This window comes from Acomys russatus, chromosome 17 (genome assembly GCF_903995435.1).
Source record: "Acomys russatus chromosome 17, mAcoRus1.1, whole genome shotgun sequence".
NCBI classification, from domain to species: domain Eukaryota; kingdom Metazoa; phylum Chordata; class Mammalia; order Rodentia; family Muridae; genus Acomys; species Acomys russatus.
The window spans coordinates 51,798,708-51,822,267 of NC_067153.1; the positions used below are offsets into that span (position 1 = coordinate 51,798,708).

At 49.1% G+C, this 23,560-nt stretch overlaps 1 protein-coding gene across 1 annotated transcript; it reads left to right on the forward strand.

Annotated features, from left to right (window-relative positions):
- Nucleotides 1-10,373: 10,373 nt before the first annotated feature.
- Mapk8ip2 (mitogen-activated protein kinase 8 interacting protein 2) lies at nucleotides 10,374-18,112 on the forward strand. Its single transcript, XM_051160211.1, has 12 exons — nucleotides 10,374-10,652; nucleotides 11,471-11,576; nucleotides 12,838-13,113; nucleotides 13,230-13,326; nucleotides 13,450-14,685; nucleotides 15,023-15,098; nucleotides 15,221-15,393; nucleotides 15,488-15,597; nucleotides 16,396-16,503; nucleotides 16,681-16,751; nucleotides 17,383-17,481; nucleotides 17,666-18,112. The coding sequence occupies exons 1-12, from the start codon at nucleotides 10,588-10,590 to the stop codon at nucleotides 17,736-17,738; spliced, it is 2,490 nt and encodes an 829-aa protein (XP_051016168.1). The 5' UTR covers nucleotides 10,374-10,587; the 3' UTR covers nucleotides 17,739-18,112.
- The last annotated feature ends 5,448 nt before the right edge of the window (nucleotides 18,113-23,560 follow it).

The following is a 23,560-nucleotide window of genomic DNA, read 5'->3' on the forward strand; positions in this document are numbered from 1 at the left end:
AGGCATTTGTAAATATATTCGAGTTTCATGAGTTGTTATTCCGGGAGCTTGGGTCTGGAGGAAAAACCAACCAGAGTGCTAAACCTCTGAATGTAAGCAAGCCCCAGTTAAATGCTTTCCTTTATAAGAGATACCTTGGTCATGGTGTCTCTCCACAGACAGTGAGCACTAAGACAGAGAGAGGGTAATTGAAATTGAGCCTGATCTAATCCAGGGTATCTCTCGCCAGCTGTCTGCCTATTTAAAAGCTAACTGTTTGCTGTCTTGCCTCAGTCTGTAGATGTGAAGAGTCTGTACCTGCCGTGCTGGAGACTCAGTCTGCGCAAGATCAGCGTCGCCAAGAAGCAGCATGGGCTGAAGAAAGATGTGCTGCTCTAACTGGTGCCAGAAGCACAGCGACTAAACACTGAGTATTCCAGGTGGGAGGAGCATGGAGCTGTAGGGTTTCCTTTCCTCAGGGGTAGCAGTGGGGAGGACAGGGTCAGTATCCTTACCTCTGCCCCAGGACCTCCAGGTTAAAAGAGCCCTCACGTCACCAAGCTCGCCTCTGCAGTCCCTTTTGCCGAGAGGGAAGCCATCTCTTCTGTCCCTGTCACAGCTTTGAGCTCTCCTGTTTGGTTCCTGCCCTGTTTAAGTCCCATTTGAGGTGTCTGCCCTGCTTAAGAACGGGAGGCAGAGGGAGGGCAAGAACCTGGAGTCTGCACAAAGGGTGGGGGCAGGGCGGGGTGGGGAAGGTGATGGGGGAGGGGGGTGAGGGGAGAAGGTGACGGGGGTTGGGGGGGGAGGTGACCAACAGTAGAGAGCCAGAACAACAGCAACAAAAGTCAGCAGAGTTATCACTGGCTATGAAGCTTGCTACATGGAGATAATATTTCTCTCATACAGAAATTTTTTCAAGCAAGAATGTTAAAAGTAGCAATAAACTAGGTTTAAGGCCTGGGTATATATGCCCTTAGATACAACTCACTCCTGTCCTGCATAGTTCCTGGACCTCAGAAATAAAACTCTTAACTTGTTTTCAGTGAAGATATCCTAACTTCCTGCATCTCCATGGTGGAGAGTTTTACCTTAGTCAACTATAATCTTGGGGATACAGTGGTCACCATCCTGTGAGCTCATTTAAATTTCTTTTTTTTTAAATTAAATTTCTTAAGCCCTTGGAGTTTTTAAATTTCATAACTCACAAAAACTGTACATGTGGCTATTGTTAAGATAAATGAAGTGTTGCTCTTGTTTGAGAAGCCCACTCTGAGAAGTCCTGGCTGCTTTTGTTTTTGTTTGTTGATTTGTTTTCTGTTTTTGTCAACTTGACATAAGCTAAAGTCATCTGAGAAGGGGAGAAGCTCAACTGAGGAAATGCTTGCGTCACACTGGCGCATAGGCAAGCCTGTGGCTCCTTTTCTTGATTGATCAGTAATACAGAAGAACTCAGTCCACTGTGAGCCTAAGCCCTCCAGGCTGGTGATCCTGGGCTGTATAAACAAACTGAGGAGGAGCAAGGCAGGGAGCAGCTCTCCTCCATGGCTTCCGTGTCAGTTCCTGCCTCACGTTCCTGTTCTGACTCCCTTTGATGATGGATGTTGTTGGCGTACTTTTTAAAATCTATCTTAATTTTTTTTTTTTAAATCTATCTTTATTATGTTGGAGTTTCTGCTGCCTCTTCCTCCCTCCTCCACCCCAATCCCTTCCGACACCCCATCATCAGGTAGGAGAGAAGGAAGGTTAGTGGGGAGAGGAGGCGTGGCTCTCTTTAGCTGCTTCCGGCTGGTCAGGGCTGTTGGGTTCTTGGGGCAAGTCCAATCTTTGTTTCAGGACATCTCCAGCTTCTCGTCAGACTGCAACAGCAACCAGGAGCAGCAGGGGGGGAAAGAAGAAGCCGCCTTCGTTCTCAGAGCCCCCTCTTCTCTCTCTGGGCTCTGGCATTTATTCCCTCTCCAGAGGCCTCAGAATTAAAGTATCTACAGCTGGCAAAGAGCCCCTCTCAGAGCCTGCACGAGGCAAATACTCTGCTGTTGCGGACAGTCTGAATGCGCTCCATATCCCACACCTGGGATTAGAACAAAAACATGTTTACATAACATCACTGAGTTTTTAAAGACACCAAAAATTTCCACTACAGAGTATGATGTGGAAATGTAAGCCAAATAAACCCTATCGTCTGCGAGTTGCTTATTGGTCTTGATGTTTTTACCGCAGCAATAGAAACACTAAGACACTAATACATGCTCTTGAATGTGCCTATTTTCCTGAATAACTTTATGCTTAAATCTGTGTTTCAAATGTCATTCAATAAACTCTTAACTCTTCGTAATACTGACTTCTCCTGAAAATCCCTTTCTTCAGTGAGCCCAAGATCCAGTTTCACCAGAGTGAATACCTCTGAAAAAGAGTTCCTCAGGTTTCTGGGGGAGGCACCGGGAGCAGTGTGAACCTGGGTCTCTACCCTGGCTGCTGTTGTCTGTGAGAGCAGGTGTGGCAGTCCGTGTAGATTGGGTAATGCCTGAGGGAAATGCTTTGACGTTGCATAGCAAACACACACACACAAGTTCTTTCTCTACTGTGTGGAACTGGAGCAGCAAAATAAGTATAAGTGCCCTGCACATACAGGATGACAGGGCACAGGGAAGACTACAGGAAAAACAAAAATGTGGAACATGGGAGCTAAATAAAGCATTAACAGCTCTCAGCCCCATTATCAGTTTACTAAGGAAAGTGAGGTTGATGGCTTCTTATATCTCTTTGTCCTTTCTCCACCCCAGTGTGTCCCAATACCCCATCACCAGGTAAGAGAGAAGGAAGGTTAGTTATTTCCTGATGGTTAGGGTCGTTGGGCTCCTTGGGAAAAGGCCAATTTTTGTGTCAGGATACCTCCAACTTCTCAACCTGCATCAACAGCAACCAGGAGCAGCAGGGGAGCACCAGCCTTCTTTCCCAGAGCCACCCCTCCCATGTTTCCCCTGGCTCTGGCATTTATCCTCTCTCCAGCTGGCAAAGATGACGTCCCTCTCAGAGCCTGACAAGGCAAACAGTCTGCTGCTGCGGACAATCTGAATCAGCCCCATATCCCACACCTGGGATTAAACAATACATGTTTACATAACATAACTGAGTTTTTGAAGACACCAAAACTTCCACTACAAGATAGGGTAGGGCACATGTGTTTTTGATCTCAATATACCTCTAATGAAAGATAAAGAGGCAGAGAAAATTGCTGGAAGCTGAGAGGCCAGCTAGCCTGACATAAGCAGTGCCGAACAAGAGACCCCAAACAAGGTGCCAGGGTTGTCATCTGACTTGTACACATGCGCCCACGCACACGCACGCGCGCGCGCACACACACACACACACACACACACACGACCTGAGTGTGTGTGGAATAGGCCTGTGTGTGTGGAATAGGTGGCTGCAGTTGGAGGAGCTGGAATTTGAGGTCACCCTCAGCTACATAAATAGGTCATAACTTTTTTTTTTGAGACAGAGTTTCTCTTTTTTTTAAGGATATATTTATTTATTATGTATATAATGTTCTGCCTGTCTGTGTGCCTGCCCGTCAGAAGAGGGCATCAGATCTCATTACAGATGGTCGTGAGCCACTGTGTGGGTGCTGGGAATTGAACCCGGGTCCTCTGGAAGAGCATCCAATGCTCTTAAACCTCTGAGCTATTTCCCCAGCCCCCAGGGTTTCTCTCTTTAGCCTTGGCTGGCCTGGAACTCTGTAGAGCAGGGTGTGTAGAGAGGGCCATGATCTTTGCCAGCTGCAGATAGTTTAATTCTGAGGATTCTGGAGAGGGGATAAATGCCAGAGCCAGGGGAAACATGGGAGGGGTGGCTCTGGGAAAGAAGGCTGGTGCTCCCCTGCTGCTCCTGGTTGCTGTTGATGCAGGTTGAGAAGTTGGAGGTATCCTGACACAAAAATTGGCCTTTTCCCAAGGAGCCCAACGACCCTAACCATCAGGAACTAAAGGGAACTATGTCCCCTCTCCCCACCAACCTTCCTTCTCTCTTACCTGGTGATGGGGTGTTGGAATGGGTTGGAGTGGAGAAGAGAGAAAGAGATATAAAGCACCCCAATAAAATAAAATAGATCTTTAATACATGCACCTACAACACTTGGCATTTATGTTTCAGATCATGAGGGTTAGGCAGCAAGTGCCTTACCCTCCAGGCCTTCTTCCTTGTCACAGCTTACACTGAAAAAAAAAAGTTTCGAGCCGGGCGTGGTGGCACATGCCTTTAATCCCAGCACTCGGGAGGCAGAGGCAGGCGGATCGCTGTGAGTTCGAGGCCAGCCTGGTCTACAAAGTGAGTCCAGGATGGCCAAGGCTACACAGAGAAACCTGTCTCGAAAAACAAAAAAAAAAAAAAAAAAAAGAAAGAGAAAAAACAAGTTTCATTATTTTTATTTTAAATTATGTATACGTCTATGTGTCTTGGGGCCAGGGTATGTGTATGAGTGTAGGTACCAACAGAGGCCAGAGCCATCAGATCCCCCAGAGGTAGAGATACTAGCTGTTGTAAACTACCCAGTGTGGGTGCTGGGAACTAAACTTATACCCTACAAGAGCAACAGTGCTCTCAACTGCGGAGCCATCTCCTTATTCCCCACCCTATTTAAGACTTTCTCTCTTTCTTGTGGTATTTTTGAGACAGGGTTTCTCTGTGTAGCCTTGGCTGTCCTGGACTCACTTTGTAGACCAGGCTGGCCTTGAAATCACATTGATCCACCTGCCTCTGCCTCCCGAGTGCTGAGCTTAAAGGTGTGCCCCACTAGATTTATTTATCTTTAATATTTTAGATTTACTGTATGAATGTTTTGCCTGTATTTATGTGTGTACAACACATGCATGCCTGGTGCATGTAGAGGTCAGAATAGGACACTGGCTCCCTAGGAATGGGAATTATGGATGGTTGTGTGACACCATGTACTTAAAACCCAGGTGCACTTCCAGAGGTCCTCAGCAAGCCTCTTAACCACTGCACCATCTCTCCGGCCCCTTAGGATTTATTTTAATTATTTGTTAAACCCCCAAACAAGTTGCACTTGTTTCTTCTTTATGCTTCTCCTTGGCTGGCTATTATGTCCATGTTTTCTTTTTCTTTTATTTTTTTTTAAGATTTATTTTTTTATATAAGTGCTTTATCTGCAGAAGAGGACATCAGATCACATTATAGATGGTTGTGAGCCACCATGTGGTTGCTGGGAATTGAACTAAGGACCCTTGGAAGAGCTGGCGGTGCTTTTAACTTCTGAGCCATCTCTCCAGCCCTAGTTTAGGTTTTTAGCACACACACATACACACCCCAACATACACATGTGAAACAAAATCAACCAACCAAACAAAAACACCCTGTATTTTTAAACCAGGTATAGTGGGTGGTTCATGCTTGTAATCTCAGCACTTGGGGGGCAGTGGCAGGTTGAATTCTGTGAGTTCAAGGCCAACCTGGTCTACAAAAGACAGCCAGACTTACGTAGACAGACTTTTTCTTGTTTGTTTTTGTTTTTGGGTTTTTGAGACATGGTTTCTCTGGGTAATCCTCTGTCCTGGAACTTTCTCTGTAGACCAGGCTGTCCCTAAACTCAAGAGATGCACCTGCCTCCCCGCACCCCCTTCTCCCAGTGCTGGGACTAAAGGTGTGAGTCACCACTACCTGGTGAGAGATCATATATATATTTTTATGAATATACCCCAAATTTTTCTTTTATATAAGCAAGACTGTGCTATATGCAGTCCCATACCATGCTTTTTTATTTTTCATCATTACTCATAGTAAGAAAATAACTTTATATAGATTCTTTGAAAACATGATTTTAAAGAGTTATATACCATTTACTCATATACCCTCAGGTAATAAATTCTCAAAATTTCTTGTCTTGGGGCTGGGTGGTGGTAATGCATACCTTTAATCCCAGCACTTGGGAGGCAGAGGCAGGTGGATCTCTATGAGTTCAAGGCCAGCCTGGTCTACAGAGTGAGTCCAGTACAGCCAAGGCCCCACAGAGAAACCCTGTGTTGAAAACAAAAAAACCCTTGTCTTTCAGGATTAGTTCTGAAGATTGGCTTCACATTGTTGCTGTTACGTCATACTTAAACACACATCTTTGAACAATAAATCTGTATTTCTAATAGTGATGGTTGGTTTTGTCAACTTGCCAGTATCTACAATTACCTGGGAGATGGGCCTCTGGGCATGTCTGTGGAAGATTGTCATCTTGCCTGTGGGTAAGACCTGGCCTATGTCAGTGGGATACTGATCTGAGTGGCATGAGTTCATTCCTCTCTGCTTCTTAAGTGTGGATTCAATGTGACCAGATGCTTCAAGCTCTTGCTGCCTGAATTGCCTGGCCATGGTAAACTGTAATCTGGAGCTATGCGTTAAATAAACCTTTTCTCTTTTTAAGTTGTTTTTGTTGGGAGGTTTGTCACAGCAATCAAGGTCAGACTTCTATGCAGATGACCAGACTTAGACATAGTCTACTCTTTTCCTGACTTAGTCTCCAAACCTAGGTTTTCATGGTGGAGATAGGCCCTGGGGTGGGCAAGGAGATAGACCTTTGCAGGAGAGTTTTCCTGAGCTCACAAGGCAACTTAAAACTGAGAGAATCAGCTGGGCGTGGTGCATGTCTGTAATCCCAGCACTCTGGGAGGCAGAGGCAGCAGATCTCGATGAGTTCGAGACCAGTCTGGTCTACAAAGTGAGGCTAGGACAGTCAGGACTACACAGAGAAACCCTGTCTCAAAAACAAAAACAAAAGACAGAGAGATTTGATGGGCATGGTGGCACATGACTTTGTAGGCCACCCTGGTCAAGGCTACACAGAGAAATCTTGTCTTGAAAAACTAAAAACAAACAAACAAAAACCTGAGAGAGTCGTTGTAATTGTGTCCTTTCCCTATGAGAGGTGGAGAATCTGAGTCGGACCTAAGCAGGAACATGATACTTCGAGACAAGGGTCCAACAGCTGTCCTCTGAGCAGCTCTTCCCCAGGCGCCAGGTGACCTGGAAGCTGCAGAGAAGGCAAATGCCTACAGGTTCATCAATGTGTGAACTGGAGCACAAGAAAACTGAGAGACCATATCTTTAAAAAAAAATTAATAAAAGAAGATTACTAAATGCCTGTGGTTCAGGAAGATAGCTCTGTCAGTGAAGTACATGCCTCATAAGCATGAAAACCTGATGCAAAAATTCCAGGTGTGATGGAATATGCATCTTGCCTCTGAGTTGCTCTTCAACTGGTGAGGACCAGGCCAAGGAGAAGCCTTATCTCAAAGGAAGTACACGGCATTCCTGAGGTGATAGCCAAAGTTATTTTTCAATCTCCACATACAAAATTATTTTTTGTCCTCTACATGCAATACACACTTCTGTGTAGGCATATTTGTATACACATGCACATTTGCACACACGTGAACACATGTACAAATAATAAAAAGTAAATTATATATTTAATACATCTAAAGTAATAATAGGCAAGGTTGAAATACATGTAGAAATCAAAAGGAACCAGATATATGCATGGTTATTATCTCAGCACTTGGGAGGCTGAGACAGGAGGATTATGAACTTGAGATCAGCATAGTAAAATTCTGTCTTTATAAATGAATAAATAAAGGACGGAAGATTTTATGGCATTTCCTTGGCTGTCCTGGAACTTGCTGTGTAGACTAGGTTGGCCTTGAACTCATAGTGAGCTACCTACCTTTGCCTCCCAAGTATTGGGGTTAAAGGCAAGTGCCACCACCATACCCGGCTTTGTAATTGAAATTTTAGTCGAATCTTAAATTTAATGAAATTTAAGACCGTATACAGCTTTATCCACAGATTGTAAACAGTTGAAAATAAACTAAAATATAAATGTGAATAAAGTATTGAAAATATTGTCTGGAACTGGGCGGTCCTGGCACACGCCTTTAATCCCAGCACTCAGGAGGCAGAGGCAGGCAGATCGCTGTGAGTTCAAGGCCAGCCTGTTTTACAAAGTTAGTCCAGGACAGCCAAGGCTACACAGAGAAACTCTGTCTCGAAAAACAAAACAAACAAACAAAATAATAATATAATAAAATAAAGAATATATTGTCTGAAAAGACATAGACATGAAAAACATAAGCAAGAGACGAGAGGCAGAAAATTCAATATAAGTTTAATGGAAGTGCTGCAAGAAAAAAAGGTGCACACGTCATATTTTTCTGTTTGGTTTTTTGAGACAAGAGTTTCACTATGTAGCCCAGGCTGGCCTCAAACCTTAGCTCTCTCTGCCACAATATCTTAAGTGCTGGCACTGCTTTTAAGAGGTGTCAGGGTTTTTTTTTTTTTTTCACTGATGAAATAGTCATATAATTGAGATCAGTGAGACTCAGGCAGAGAAGAGATGTTAAATCAATCCACACTGAGATACACCAGATCCAAACCTCAAGACACTAGTGATGGAGACGTTTTATGTGCAGCTGAAGAAGAAAGAGAATTGTCAATGTATTGCAGTAGAAACGGATGTTGAGGCAAAAAGGAAAGTTAATATTAAAACAGTGAAGTTGAGAAACATTGGGGATCACAGGTAAGAGGGCTCTGAGCCAATGTCAGCAGGTGAAGAGGCTCCCAAAGTCCTCTCCCTTAAGGAAGGTATGCAAGTCACTGTTGCTCTTTCATATATGCTTTTCCTTTTTGGGGGGAGTGAGTGAGGAGGGGGTCTCACTGTGTAGCCCTGGCTAGCCTTCAACTCACTATGTAGACTAGGCTGGCCTCCAACTCACCGAGATCCACATTCTCCCGCTTCCTGCATGCCAAGATTAAAGGCACGTGCCACCATGCCTGACTGTGCCATTCATAAATTATTGTTCCTAGAGGGTTACGTGTGTCGCAGCACCTTTGAACGGATGGAGAAACTGAGTTCTGATGCATTGAACAATTGGCTCGTGTTCATCTGGTAGCCGGATGAAGATGGGTACCACAGCTTCTCAGATCCTAAGTCAGGAGCTGAATAGAAACTCCATAGGTAAAAAGGGAGGTAAAATCCCCCTTCCCCATGCTTTTTATGCTTTTGGAGTCTGGGTGCGATCATCTGATGAGAGGGAGGCTGGTAGAGGGGGTGGAAATTATAGTCTGAGATGAGTTCAAGATTGCACAATTCCAGATGAGTTCTGAGAAATTCTAGAGACTTAAGAAATTAAGAAAGTAGTTAACAAGAGTGTCCCTCCCGACTCTTTGAGCCCCTTCTGCCCTCCCGCCTTCAGCCCCGACACCTCAGTGCCTTCAAAACGAATTCTAACTTGAGCTTCCCTACCCCTTCTTTTGCTTGTCCATCACCACTTTGATCTCTCTCACAGCTGGCTCCATTTCTGCCCTTTCTCTCTACACAGAACCCTTTAGTAAACCCACGTTTCAAGTTGGAGATTGCCCATACTCAGAACAGAGCCAAGGAAAAGAGGGTCGGTTGAATGAACATAGCTTCAACCTCTAGTCTAGTGCCCCCCAGTATCTCTGTTTGGTTCTGTACTCTGTACCACACAGAGAAAGTTCAGTGTTGGCCTCTGGATGATGGACTCTGAATCCAGACCTTTTCAAGGTCCTTTGAGACAGTGACACTGTCCTGACCCATTAGCACCGACTGCTCTAGCTGGAGTCAGCAAAAACATTTTTTTCACCTGAGACAGAGGCTTCTCAGTGTAACCTTGGTTGTTCTGGAACTTACTCTGTAGACCAGGCTGGTTTCGAGCTCACGGAGATCCGCCTGCCTCTGCCTCGGGAGTGCTGGGATTAAAGGCGTGTGCTACCACCGCCCTGCCAGGAGTCAGCAATTTTTAGGGACAAGTTTTCTTTGGCTCCATCAGCACCCAGTGGAGAACAGCTCCGACAAGCTCTGATCAGCACTCACGGGTGGACAGCTCCCTCAGCCACCCGTTAGGAGGCCTGGCAGGTTGGGACGTCTGGAGGGTTTTCTGGTCAACTCTGCTCTGCTTTTCGGATTTCCGGGGCGCGGGGTGGGGGTAGGAATGCTGTTCCTAGAGCCTCACCCACCCCTACGAGCCGCCCACCTCCCAGGAGCACTGCACACCGCAGATAAGTAGAGCTGCGCAGACCCGGGCCGCCACGGGTCTACCGCACCTATTTCCCTCCGCAAATCCCTTGGCTCCTGCAGAAGAAACCTTTGGGTTACTAGCGGGTTCCTGCTCCCACCTATCCCTTCTCGCCTATTTCTCGCTCAGACCACGCAAGTCACTCGCCAGATCTCCCGACCAGAATCTCACCTCCACCACCACCACCACCACCACCAGCACCACCAGCACTACCACCACCACCACCATAACCATCACCGCCACCATCACCATCCCGCACCCCGCAATCCCCTCGGCTCCGACCCCCATTCCTCCGCCCCCCTTCAGGCCCCGCCCTGCGCCACTCCCTCCCCTCACCCCTGCGGCGCGGCTCGCTGCCGCGGTGTCCTGGCAGGGCGCTGAGGTGTGTCGCCGACGGGTGTCGCAGGGCGTGTCACGAGGTGAGTGGGGAGACAGAGGCCGCAAGCCTGAGCACCAAGGGCGCGCGGTGCTCCTCACCCCTCCCCCTCGCTGCCGGCCGGCGGTTCCTGGGAAGATGGCGGATCGCGCGGAGATGTTTTCTCTCTCCACCTTCCACTCGCTGTCGCCTCCGGGCTGCAGGTACGCATTCCGTGGGTCTCATCTTCACGTAGGTTTCCTCGGCCTGCCACCCCACCCCATCGACTTCATTTACTCAGGCTAGGGCGCCTCTTTGGTTTGCAGGCCTCTGACTGATGCTCCCATCCCCCACCCTGGGCTCTGGGTCCCTCCGTGTTTGCTCCCTGTCGCGCAGACCCAATGGCACCCCCTCACACACAGACACACTTTTCCCGTTGGGATACCGAACCGCACCCATTTAGGACCCATGACCTAGCAAGGGTGGGGTCCCTGGCTGGCCCTTTGAGGGATTTTAGGCAAGATGCCCAGCACCTAGCCCGTTCCTGGCAGTGTCCTTTTGGCCTTGTTATGTCTCCTTTCATAGAGGCTAGGGCCTGGCCTTGAGCCCCAAGCCGGTAGAGATTGAAATCAAGCTCGAAGCTCTGGGGGTGGATGGGGAGGTTGGGGTGGAAGGGGACTTGTTTAGTAGGAGGGGGTGGGGACACAAGCAGACCAGCTGGACCCCTCCCTTTTCTGTTGTGACAGGTCCCCATCCCCCTGTTGGCTCAAGGTGTCTCCTGAGGCTGAGGCTGTGACCCACAGGGGCTGGGAGCTAAGCTGAGGAGTGGGAGGGGTTTGTGGAGTGATAGCTCCTCTGGGCTCCTTTGCTGTGATGGAGGAGGGGATCCAGGGGAAAACAGTGCCTGGGGTCAAAATGACATGGCTTTAGCCTTTGAATTGAGGGCCCTGGGAGCTGGACATCTCCCACCAATGACCTCAGGATCAGCTCTCAAGCCAGGAGCCTAGGACTGATGGCTCTCTGACCCTGGCATCCTCTTCAGGCCTCCCCAGGACATAAGCCTGGAAGAATTTGATGATGAAGACCTGTCTGAGATCACGGACGACTGTGGCCTGGGCCTTAGCTACGACTCAGACCACTGCGAGAAGGTGGGGAAAGGGTTGGGTGTGTGTGGGATGTGATTGAAGAAGAGTTTCACATAGGCTCAGTTTCCCTAGCACTCTTGTGGGTTTAGGTGTGAATCTGAGCTCAGCTTCCATGCAAGAAATCCCCTATCTTTGTAGCCCCTTGGTATTGGTGGTTGTCTCCTTCACCTCCTCCTCCTCCTCCTCCTCCTCCTCCTCCTCCTCCTTCTTCTTCTTTGTTAAACACACTGTAGGTCCTTCAGAGGGCCTTCTCTGGTAGGTCTCCCTAGCATAATGCCACCTTCCCTTGGGTGCCTCTGTCTTCAGGTCACTTGCCCTAAAGCTCTAAACCCTTCCGTTTCTATCAAAACTCAGCCTCTTTCTTTCCCTTCACATCTCCCTCTAAAACCTTTCCCCTCCTGCCTCCTGTTTCTGTCTCGATATGTTTCCATTTTCACTGGCTTTGAGAAAATGCCATGTGTCAAGTGCAGGGGGCTTCCAGATGTTGGAAGCAGAGACAGACCGCAGCACCCCCGCCCCGCCCCCTCCCCCAGCTAGAGAGAGAGAGAGAGAGAGAGAGAGAGATCACCCATATGCCAGTGGAGGGATTCCAACTGGACACAAAGTGTGATGAGGGGGGAAGGGAATCCAGTCCAGATTGAGGGGATCAGGAAGACCTCCCAGAGGAAATGTCAGTCATATAACCCCAAGGTTAGCAGGAACCAGGCAGATGGGGGTAGGTAGGAGGGTGTGCAAGGGAGGAACTGCTTGCTGGCAGAAGGACTGACTATGCTAAAGACCCCGGGGTTGGTACAAACTTGGTGAATCATCAGAGTGAAGGCTTTCCATATTTATACACTCTTTTGTTACTTATTGATGATGTCCCCAAGTACACCAGTGTATAATGTGGACATGACCGTGCTCTGGTTGTCTTACAGTCTGGTGTATGAGATGGACCAAGAGCCACGCACTGCAAATTGTTAAGCTACCATGCAACAGAATGGCATTGTAAAACAAGATGGGGCTTGGGGGGGGTGTGTGTGAATAAAGCTGGAAGGTTAGTTGGGGTTGCTCTGAGAATTTCTCAGAAATGTGGGCCCTTCCCAGAAGTGCAGTGATTAATATGTGTCTTAAGCAGATTTTCTTTTTTTCAAATATTGCTCTGTTGATGGGGTACAGTGAACCGGAAGGAACGCTTCCGTTTCCTGCTTTCCCTTCTTCTAGTACCTGGGACTCCAGGTTCCTGTTCTCTGGCCCAGCCTTGTCTCGTCCCTCCTTCCTGCAGGACAGCCTCTCCCTGGGCCGCTCAGAGCAGCCGCACCCCATCTGTTCCTTCCAAGATGATTTCCAGGAGTTTGAGATGATCGATGACAACGAGGAGGAAGAAGATGAGGAAGAGGAAGAGGAGGAAGAGGAGGAAGAGGGAGATGGGGAGGGCCGAGCAGGGGGAGGATGTGGTTCAGAGTCTCTTGCTGGGGAGTCCCTTATTCCCTCTCCTTCCCTGGAGGAGGCTCACAAGCACAGACCCACCACCCTACACTTGACCACACTTGGAGCCCAGGTGAGCTTCCAGATACACACACGACTAGCCCTGAGTTTGGAACCTCTGTAGCAGGCCCTTCCCTCTCTCAATTGCTGGAGTGGTCTTCAGCCACGCTGATTTGTCCTCTTTCCTAGGACTCCCTTAACAACAACAGTGGAGGCTTTATCTCTGGACCCCTGTCCTCCTGGCAGGAGACAGTGCTGTGTTCACCAGCCGAGGAGCCCCTTAAAGGTGAGGCACGGGGGGTGGTGCCTGCTAGGAGCCCAATAGAAGAGGGAGAGAAGAGAAGAACAGCCGGCTGCCTGGAAGGAGGCATCCTTGCTGGAGGCAGTAACCCAAACCCCTGCCCTGCAGAGCTCCCAGCCCCTCCCCTGCCAGCAGAAGAGGAGCCTCATGAGGTACAGTCTCTTGTACGCCCTGGTTGTGACTGTGAAGGGAACCAGCCCCCAGAGCCACCAGCGTCAGGTGGGGCCTCCCCTTCATCTGATCCTGGTATTGAGGCCGATTTGAGAAGCCACTCTAGCGGAGGAGGCCACGAGGGTCGGCGAAGCAGCCAGGAGCTCTCATCACCGGGCTCGGACTCTGAGGACGCAGGTGGTGCCCGCCTAGGGCGCATGATCTCGTCCATTTCCGAGACAGAGCTGGAGTTGAGCAGTGATGGTGGCAGCAGTAGCGGCCGCTCCTCACACCTCACCAACTCTATTGAGGAGGCTTCATCGCCAGCCTCCGAGCCAGAGCCAGAGCCACTACATGAACCTCCCCGCCGCCCTGCCTTCCTGCCAGTGGGCCCTGACGACACCAACAGCGAGTATGAGTCCGGCTCTGAGTCTGAGCCTGACCTCAGCGAGGATGCTGACTCGCCCTGGCTGCTCAGCAACCTGGTGAGCCGCATGATCTCTGAGGGCTCCTCGCCCATTCGTTGTCCTGGCCAGTGCTTATCTCCTGCACCACGCCTGCCAGAAGAGGCTGCCTCACAAGCCAGTCGGGTACCCCAGGACTGCCAAGAGCCTGAGGCAGTAGCAGGGCCCCACGTAGAGTTGGTGGACATGGACACCCTCTGCGGGCCACCTCCGCCGGCCCCTGCAGCACCTCGACCTGGCCCTGCACAGCCTGGGCCCTGCCTTTTCCTCAGTAACCCAACACGGGATACCATCACCCCGCTTTGGGCCACACCGGGCCGCACTGGCCGCCCCGGCCGCTCCTGCTCTGCTGCTTGCTCGGAAGAGGAGGAGGAGGACGACGAAGAGGATGAGGATGAGGATGAGGATGCTGAGGACAGCATGGTCCCCCCTGGCTCCAGGAGTACAGGCTCTACTGCGCCGCTGGATGCCTCGTTGGTGTATGATGCAGTTAAGTACACGTTAGTAGTGGATGAGAACACGCAGCTAGAGCTGGTGAGCCTGCGGCGCTGTGCAGGCCTGGGCAACGACAGCGAAGAAGACAGCAGTTGCGAGGCCAGTGAGGAAGAGGCGGGAGCTACGTTACTAGGTGGTGACCAGATGCCAGGGGATGCTTCTCCTGACAGCCCCGACCTCACCTTCTCCAAGAAGTTCCTCAATGTCTTTGTCAACAGCACATCTCGATCCTCCAGTGAGTGGAAAGTGGGGGAAGGTGGGGTTGCCCCAAAGGAAGAAACGTCATCCAGACCCTAAGCCCTATCTGGTCCCCTCAAAGTGCCCAGAGGGCTATAAGTTCTAGAAGTAGTCAAGGCTGGTCAATTCCCTTTTTTTCCCTAGGACAATGGGCCTTGAACCTCTCCAAGGGGCAGGGGGGAGTCAGCCCCTCGTGGGTTGCTCTTCTTTCTTCCTTGACTTAGGATACCCAAACAGTCTGTTGCAGGGAGGGGATTTGGCCCCAGCCCAAGGCCAGGCCTTTAAGTGCGTTCTTTCTCCATGGAGTCCCGACTCTTTCCATCTCTGTCTCTCAGGCACTGAATCCTTTGGTCTTTTTTCCTGTCTGGTTAATGGGGAGGAGAGAGAGCAGACACACCGGGCTGTCTTCAGGTATATCGACTCTCTTGCCCCTGACGACCCGCCCCCTCCAGGCCCCCAGATTCCTTAGGACGTTGCTGTATGTGACAGATCTAGGTCGGCCTGGTCTCAGTTGATGTCTCACCTGACCTCAGGTTCATCCCTCGACATCCGGATGAACTGGAGCTAGACGTGGATGACCCTGTGTTGGTGGAAGCCGAGGAGGATGACTTTTGGTTCCGTGGCTTCAACATGCGTACTGGAGAGCGCGGAGTGTTCCCTGCCTTCTATGCCCATGCAGTGCCCGGTACTGCCAAGGACCTGCTGGGTAAGATCCCTTCTACAAGAGGAAGCGTGCCATCACAGACACCCCCCCCCCCGACTTGGGCCCCTGTGATTTCTCTCCTATCCCCACCCCCCAGGGAGCAAGCGAAGCCCTTGCTGGGTGGACCGCTTCGATGTACAGTTCTTGGGCTCCGTGGAGGTACCTTGTCACCAGGGCAATGGCATCCTGTGTGCAGCCATGCAGAAGGTCAGTGTGAAGGTGGTGGCGAAGCACAGGCTGGAGGGTCCACCTGGATGTCATTCTCACAGGGTGGCACAGCTCCTGTGGCTCCAAGGCCTCCAGCCTTGAAGGGGGATTTTTTCAGGGCTGGTCCGTAGTCAGAAGTCCCGATTCAGAAGTCCAATCAGAAAGACCTAGGGCAGAGTGAAGCAACTGTCCCCTCTTGGTCAGTTCAATAAAGCTATTACCTCTCATTCCTCCTCCCTTAAGCCATCAACCTCCTGTCTAAAAATTAAAATGAACTCTTTTTGTTATTACTTATTTTTGTTTATTTACATATATATATTATTTATTATAATTTATTCACACATTAATCCCTATTGTTATCCCCTTGCTCTTATCTTCCCATTCCCACCCTTAAATCTTCTTCCCTTGAAGTCCCTTGCTCACTCAGTTATCTCCTCAGTAGACAGTGGTCAGTACCTGCTGATCTGCCCTCCAAAACCTGAGGCCCCTGGGCCCTACATCAGAGAGCTCCTGCCATGTTACAGGGATCAGGCAGTGAGGTGGCTGGAAAGTCTGGGCACCTGAACCAAGGGAAGCTGCCTGGTTGGGACAGAAGGGAGGCAAGTTAGGTGCAGAGTGCTGATCGGCTTGTTCTGAGATGGCCAAGGTCATCCTTTTGTCTTCTAGAATTCTCTCTGGGGCCCTGAGGTAGCAAGAGTACTCAGATAATCTAGAATGAACAGAGGAGAGAGAGTGGGGGAGGGGAGCGCCCATGGTGGTTTCCTCAAGACCTCCCCCCTTCTCTTTTAACTTCTTCAGATTGCCACAGCCCGGAAACTCACGGTCCACCTGCGTCCTCCCGCCTCTTGTGACCTTGAGATCTCTCTGCGGGGGGTCAAGCTGAGTCTGAGTGGAGGAGGACCGGAGGTGGGAGTGTGATAGACTGGGGGCCAGAGGGAGGCTTGGAGGAGGTGCTTGTGGAGGCGGGGGAGGTAAAGCCAAGGAAAAGTGTGGGGCAAGGACATCAAGGAGGCTACGTGTAGCAGGGGTGGTCCTGGGCCTTTCTTAGCCAATCTGGGATGATTCTGGCCACCTTCGCTCTAGTTCCAGCGTTGCAGCCACTTCTTCCAGATGAAGAACATCTCCTTCTGTGGCTGTCATCCCCGAAACAGCTGGTAAGAATGTACTCGTCCCTCCTGTATGCCTGTAAATGCTAAGGGCCTCCTGTTCTCCAATCCCCACCCACCCTCAGGAGTCCACTGATACCAAGATGGTGCCCAACCTATACCAGTCAGGCTAGACACTGGTCCAGCTGCAGCTCTACAGAGATGCATCAGAACCCATCCCTTCCACTGTGGGTGGTTAATTTGCATTACTATGAAGTAGGTGGAGAATGAGGAGTATCTGGGTGTGCCATGTCTGTATAAGATTAGGGACTCATGGTATTAGGTATTAAGGTCTCAGACTGCCTCCCTTACCCCCCAGTGCTGCCACAGACTGACTGTGTGCCCTTTGGCAGGACACTAATGCTCTCTATTGTCTTTATTGGCACACCTATGTCATAGGGCTATCATGAAACATGTGTGAATTAATATAAATGCTTAAGATGGTGCGCTACTGATACTTATAAGTAACATCTTATAAGCGGGGCAGTGGATCTGACTGGCCACAGTTGGGGGTAGGTAGGGGTGGGATCTAGGGTCTCCCACTGCTCATCTAGATAACAGTTGCTGTTAGTATTAATGGGGGTGCCCAAGGCTAGGTCAGTGCTCTGACACCCCCCGACCTCTGTCAACGTCCCCACAGCTATTTTGGCTTCATCACCAAACACCCACTGCTAAGCCGCTTTGCCTGCCATGTCTTTGTGTCCCAGGAGTCTATGAGACCAGTGGCGCAGAGTGTGGGGTGAGTAGGAAGATGGAGCAGGAGTCCAGGGAGGATCCGGGCTCAGGTGCATGGGAGGGGCATGACTACAGGCTGCTAGAAAGCTTGCTGTGCAGACATGGTTGCTAGTCAAGACGGTAGTGCATGGCTGGGGAAGAGATGGGAGGGAGCAGTGCGCTAAACGTTGTCATTTTCCTCTTTGCAGCCGGGCCTTCCTGGAGTATTACCAGGAGCATCTGGCATTTGCCTGCCCTACAGAGGATATCTACCTGGAGTAGCAGCCACCTCCCTCAGCTCCTGTCTACACAGCTCTGGGTATCTCAAGGCCACCATGGCTTGAGCAAGGAACTGGATTGGGGACATTTGGAACCTTACATTGTGGGAGTCCCTGGGCTGGGAACTTTGCTCCTCTATCCCCAGGTCGTGGCTTTTGGGAGCTGTTGGGGAGAGGAGCCTCAGCAGCCATATTTTCTTCTGATGCATCTTTTCTCTCTTGTCTTCATTTGTCCTGTTCCTCCATCTACCTTTCCTCTGTCTCTCGCCCCTCTCTGTGCCTGTAGACCTTGCTCTTGGCTCTTTCGGAGTTAGAACTTGAGAGAGGGGAGTAGGCTCAAGGTACCTGATGAAGTCAGGTCCTCCAGTGGTTTCCCCCCCCCCTCCCCGCCTTTCTCCTGTGATTTATAAATGAATTTTAATTTTTATAGTGAATCTCAAGGGATCATCCCATCTTTGATCACAGGAAAGGACCCTAGCCCCAACTCACAAAGAGCTCAGGGGAAGGAGGGAGGGGTTTCTAAGAGAATCCTTAGGCCAACTAGGTGGTTCTTGATGCTCACCCAAAGCCCCCAGTGCTGCTAGGAGGAGGGCACCCCAAAGGGTGCTCCCCACAGGTCATCTGCTTTGCCGCTAACACCCCTGCAGTCCAGCGAGTGAGTATCTGCCCTGCGTGCGCCACCTGCTGTGTACGTGGGCCCCACCCACGGCCTCAATAAACTCTGCTTGGTGTGACCCTGGCTGTTTTTAAGGTGGTGCCCAGGTAGGGTCCAGGGCTCAGGTACTGCCTGTGGCAATGGACAGGGAGGACCCAGGGTGAGGGGGCTATGGGGGAGTCTTGGGTGCTTTCTGAAGTCCTTTTGAGGGTGGGTCACTGCATGCTATACTACAGCCTTGCTGGACCTGGTGTCTGGAGAGCCTCACAGACATTTACCCCAAACACGCTTGATTTCCTGTAGACATAGCCCAGGCCTGGAAGAAGGCACTGGCCACAGGCCCTGTGTCTTTCCCATGTGGGGTATGGGGAGGGGTTTGGCCCAAATCGCGGTGTGTGGTGTATGGTGTGTATGGTGTGTGTGTGTGTATGGTGTGTGTGTGTGTGTGTGTGTGTGTGTGTGTGTGTGTGTGCGTGCGTGCGCATGCGCACGTACTGTGAACAACTTGAGAAACAATGTCTATGGGTCTTAAAATTGGTATTTTTAAAAAAAGTATTACACAGCAAGCCAGAAGAAAAATAGGTGACTTTTATTTTTTATTGTTTTTTTAAAAACTGCGCCTGTAGGTAACTTTAGGTCCTCACCAAGGTTCTCCCCTGGGACCTCGAGTGACTCTGACCTCAGGGGAAGTATCGCTATGACAGCAGGTGGCCCTTGAGGGTGGGTGGGTCTGTGCCCTCTGACCTTCTGCTGTATGAAAGCAAGAGAACAGGTGATGGTTGTGAATGAAGCAGTGAGCAAAGGGAAGTCTTGACAGTTTGCTGCATAAAAATAAAAAGCAATTATCTTAGCGGGGCATGGCAGTACATACTGACAATCCAAGAACATTGGAGGCTGAGACAGGATAATATATTTAAGGCCAACCTAGGCTATATGATGCGATCCTGCCTCAAAAAAGGAGTAGTAACTATAAAAATCATCTTTGCTTACATGCTACTTCAGTATGCCAACAAACAAACAAACAAGCAAACACAAATATTAACAATATATGTGACGATCAAGGGTGAAGACCAGTGGAACGGTCAAATTTTAGCTAGTAGGCCGGGACATCCCACACGTCCAAGAAGATTTGTAAATTATCTTTCTGTTACTTAGCAATGCCATAGAGAGGCAGACAGCTGCAGACAAGAGGGTGGCGTGAAACCTGTCCCTCTGTGTTGGGGATGGAGGCGTGGTCTCCACACCCACACAGCTTTGCGGCAGGGACCATTCCACCTCTAGTCCTGTGCCCTTTCTGCCTTAGATCCTTCCCAGGGCCTGGCGTCCCTCCCCCGGCCTTCCATGTCTCTTGGTTTTTCATATGGTTAACATTTTTCCTCCCGCCTGTCAACTAGGACAGCTGGTGGGACATGTTTGGTGGCCTTTCCTCACTGTTTCCCTCCTACCTCTCCAGCTACCCCACAAGGCCTGGCCTGCCCAAGATTCTTTCTCACTGGCTTTAAGGCAGGCAAGCATAGGGAATAGTTTAGCAACCTGGGACTCCACTTAGTTTGGGCTACACTCCTCTTCTAACAGTGCACTTTGCAGCTTGAGATACTTGACCTGCATGCACTAAGCACATACATCCTTTCTAAACAAGGTACCTAGCAATCTCCTAGCAACCCAGGATCCCCACCTGCACCGAGATGCACATATATTCCACTGTGAAAAAACTGTAATAAGTTTCTTCTTCCCTTAATGATTACTGAACTCTATAGGCTGTTTGTTCATATTCCAGTTATGTTCAGAATAGGGAGGCTTACTTGGTGTGAACTGCTTTGGGGTGCATATGCATTAAGGCAAACTGTTCTGTAGGTAAACTTTAGGGAGAATTCCCTATTTATCATTTTATGGGCATGCATATGATTAAACCAAGACGCATTACAGGGAGAGAACTGTGCACTGGACAAAGGGTTTATGTATCCCAAGCCTGCCAATAGCATCTCCTCCTCCCTTTAGACTCCACAAAAGAAGCTTCTAGGCAATGGTCCGGAGCCCTTGTGGCCCATGGTCACTCTTGACAGCATATTTGACCTGTACTCTCGCTTTGCTTTGAATAAAATTAACCTGGCTTATTATAAGGCGTGTGCTTATTTCAGTTTTTCGCATGAGATGCCAAGGGCCTGAAAATACCCAGTCCAGCCCAAGACCGCTGGTAATAGCTTCGTACCTCCCACGGAACAGGCCATGAGGGCAGATCTATGTGCTGTGTTGCCCATTAACTCCCAGCTCCAGCTGACGGCACAGTCACTCCCATAGAGTCACTCAAACCATTGGTCACTGGACTAACAGGTGAGTGTGCTTGTGAAGGACCCTGCGACTGCTCATGGGACACCACACACACTTTGAACTAAGGTTTGAATTTACAAGAGACCTTTCCCCGCCTGCTATATTTGTGTTCTGTGTTTTACTTTTTTTTTAAAAAATTATTTATTTATTTTAGGTTTTTTCGAGACAGGGTTTCTCTGTGTAGCCTTGGCTGTCCTTGAACTCACAGTGATCTGCCTGCCTCTGCCTCCTGAGTGCTGGGATTAACAGTGTGCGCCACCACGCCTAGCTATTTATTTTATTTTATTTTATTTTTTGTATCAATCACCTAAACCCCGGGGCTGAGGATAAACTAGATTCCTCTTGTGACTCCATCTTGCCACTCTTTAGTCTGTCCACTGGCCCCATCTTCTCGACTTGGATCAAATTGCCACCTGGGTAGATCACCTTAAATGCTGCAGCAGTTCCTTTTACCTCACAGCCTGATCTATCTACACTCCCTTCCAGTTCCCTCCCTCTCCCCTGCTACTACCAGGGTTTGTGAGCACCTGCTGCCCTTCCCCGTTTGTTGCCCAGTAACCATCCACCTGGGCATTAGGAGCCCTGAGCCTTGGGTCACCTGCTTTTCTCCTTGTTGCTGTAATAAATACCTTAGGCCCTTCAGACAGTGCGGCACCTGGTTTGATGCAAAACCCTCCCTCAGAGCTCTGTGGGATACTTCTAACTCTCACACTCTTAACTTAGGGAAACACAGATCAAGAGAAGTGCCCTAAATACAAAGTTTTCTACAAAACATCAGACATGTTGACTTATATATTGACTTTTAAAGTCTCACTTAAATTACTAAAAGTAGGCCAGGGTGTAGCTCAGCAGTGGAAAGTGTCTGTCCCTGTGTGAAGCCCTGGGTTCAATTCCTAGCAACACATAAATGAAAACAAAACACAACAACAACAACAAAAAGGAAACATATAAGTAATTAGCTACTGAGCAACAGAATCAACTAAATTGAGGTATATTTACACAATTGGAATATTAAAATATGCAAAACTATGCTTGTAAATATTTTATAATAAAACATGTAATACTAGTACGTTAGAGATTATGAATTGAAAACTACTGAGCAGAAAACTTTTAAGAATAACAGTTTAAGCCAAGAGAAAGGCTAAAAAAAACTATTGATTATATTTATTAAAAATATTGCCGGGCGTGGTGGCGCACACCTTTAATCCGAGCACTCAGGAAGCAGACAGGTGGGTCTCTGAGTTTGAGGCCAACTTGGTTGACAGAGTGAGTTTCAGGACAGCCAAGGCTTTGCAGAGAAATCCTGTCTTGAAAAATAAAATTATATGTATAATCTTTTTAGAGGTCAGCTAAGCAGTATGAAGGAAGTCAGGACAGGAACTCAAGGTAGGAACTGAGGCAGAACCATGGAGGAATGCTACCTACTGGCTTGCTCCACTGCTTTTTTTTTTTTTTTTTTTTTGAGACAAGGTCCCTCTGTATAGCCTTGGCTGTCCTGAACTCACTTTGTAGACCAGGCTGGCCTCGAACTCACAGCAATCCATCTGCCTCTCCCTCCAGAGGGCTGGGATTAAAGGCCTGTGCCAGCTCCACTGCTTTTTTAAAAAATACAACCCAGTTCCTCCTGCCCAGAATGGCATTGTCCACTCCCTGTGGCCTGAGTCCATTCGCATCCATCATTAACCAAGAAAATGCACACAGACTTGCCTCCAGGCCAATCTGGAGATGGCGCTCTCTTGATTGAGATTTCCTCTTCTCAAATGACTCTTAAAAAAAAAAAAAATGATTCTAGCTTGTGTTGACAAAAAACTAGCCAGGACACCTTGTAAATAAACAGTAGTGAAGATCCCTCCTCTTCCAGCATGGAATATTAGAAGGGCCTATCTCCCGAGTCTCATCTCATGCAGGTAATTGTAACTTTTCTGATTTTAAGAGGGGAGTGGCCATGACTTGTCTGGAAGACACAGCCTTACAGCGGCTCATGCTGGGAAGAGCTCACTGAAAAGCCATAGTCGATTAGGAGAAATACAAAAGGAGATCATACTGTCCAGAGGTGGCTTCTTCCTCAGAAGGGACCTTCTTCTAAGATAAGGTAGCAGAGTGGGCACAGGCTGGTCCCTAAAGCATTTCCCCATCCATCCTGAACATGGACCTTGACTCTGAACCTTCTGTCCACGTTGTACCTCTGCCCTTGGCTCCTCCAGTCTCTTTTACTATGCACACTTTCTCTGGGATTAGGAGGCCAGCGCATTAGTATTTAATGTCCTCCTGTGCTGGCTAATATTCTGTGACCATGATCAACCAGTAGAAGTTTTTTTCTTTTCTTTCTTTCTTTCTTTCTTTCTTTCTTTCTTTCTTTCTTTCTTTCTTTCTGTTTTTCAAGACAGAGTTAGCTGTCCTGGACTCACTTTGTAGACCAGGCTGGCCTCGAACTCACAGTGATCCGCCTGCCTCTGCCTCCCGAGTGCTGGGACTAAAGGCGTGTGCCACCATGCCCAGCTTGTAGAAGTTTCTAAAAGGGAATTTATTGAGAGGATAATGGGGTCAAAGAAGGAGAAGAAAAAGCCACTAAAAAGGGTTTAGGCCTCTGAGGGATTGGTGGGTGCTACTTAGTTCAGCTAGGGAACAGCTGAACCATGGGTGTAGAGGTGCACTTTCTGGGGGCTGAAGTCCCCACAGGGAATCCAGAGCTCTTGGGGGAGGGCAGGAGCTGGTTACCCAGTGGCTAATGTCCTTTGTGGTCCATATTGTTGCAGTGTCTGTAGAGTGGTGGGGAGTGTTTCCACTCTGTGTGGAACCACAAATCCAGTCACTTCCAAATTTCCCTTCCCTCCTGAGCTTGG

Excerpts from the sequence above, each read along its gene's own strand:
- Mapk8ip2 (XM_051160211.1), top strand. The coding sequence starts at position 10,588 with ATGGCGGATCGCGCGGAGATGTTTTCTCTCTCCACCTTCCACTCGCTG. Across the intron at positions 15,394-15,487 it reads TACTGCCAAGGACCTGCTGG|GGAGCAAGCGAAGCCCTTGC; the intron begins GTAAGATCCCTT and ends CCCACCCCCCAG. Across the intron at positions 17,482-17,665 it reads CCAGTGGCGCAGAGTGTGGG|CCGGGCCTTCCTGGAGTATT; the intron begins GTGAGTAGGAAG and ends TCCTCTTTGCAG.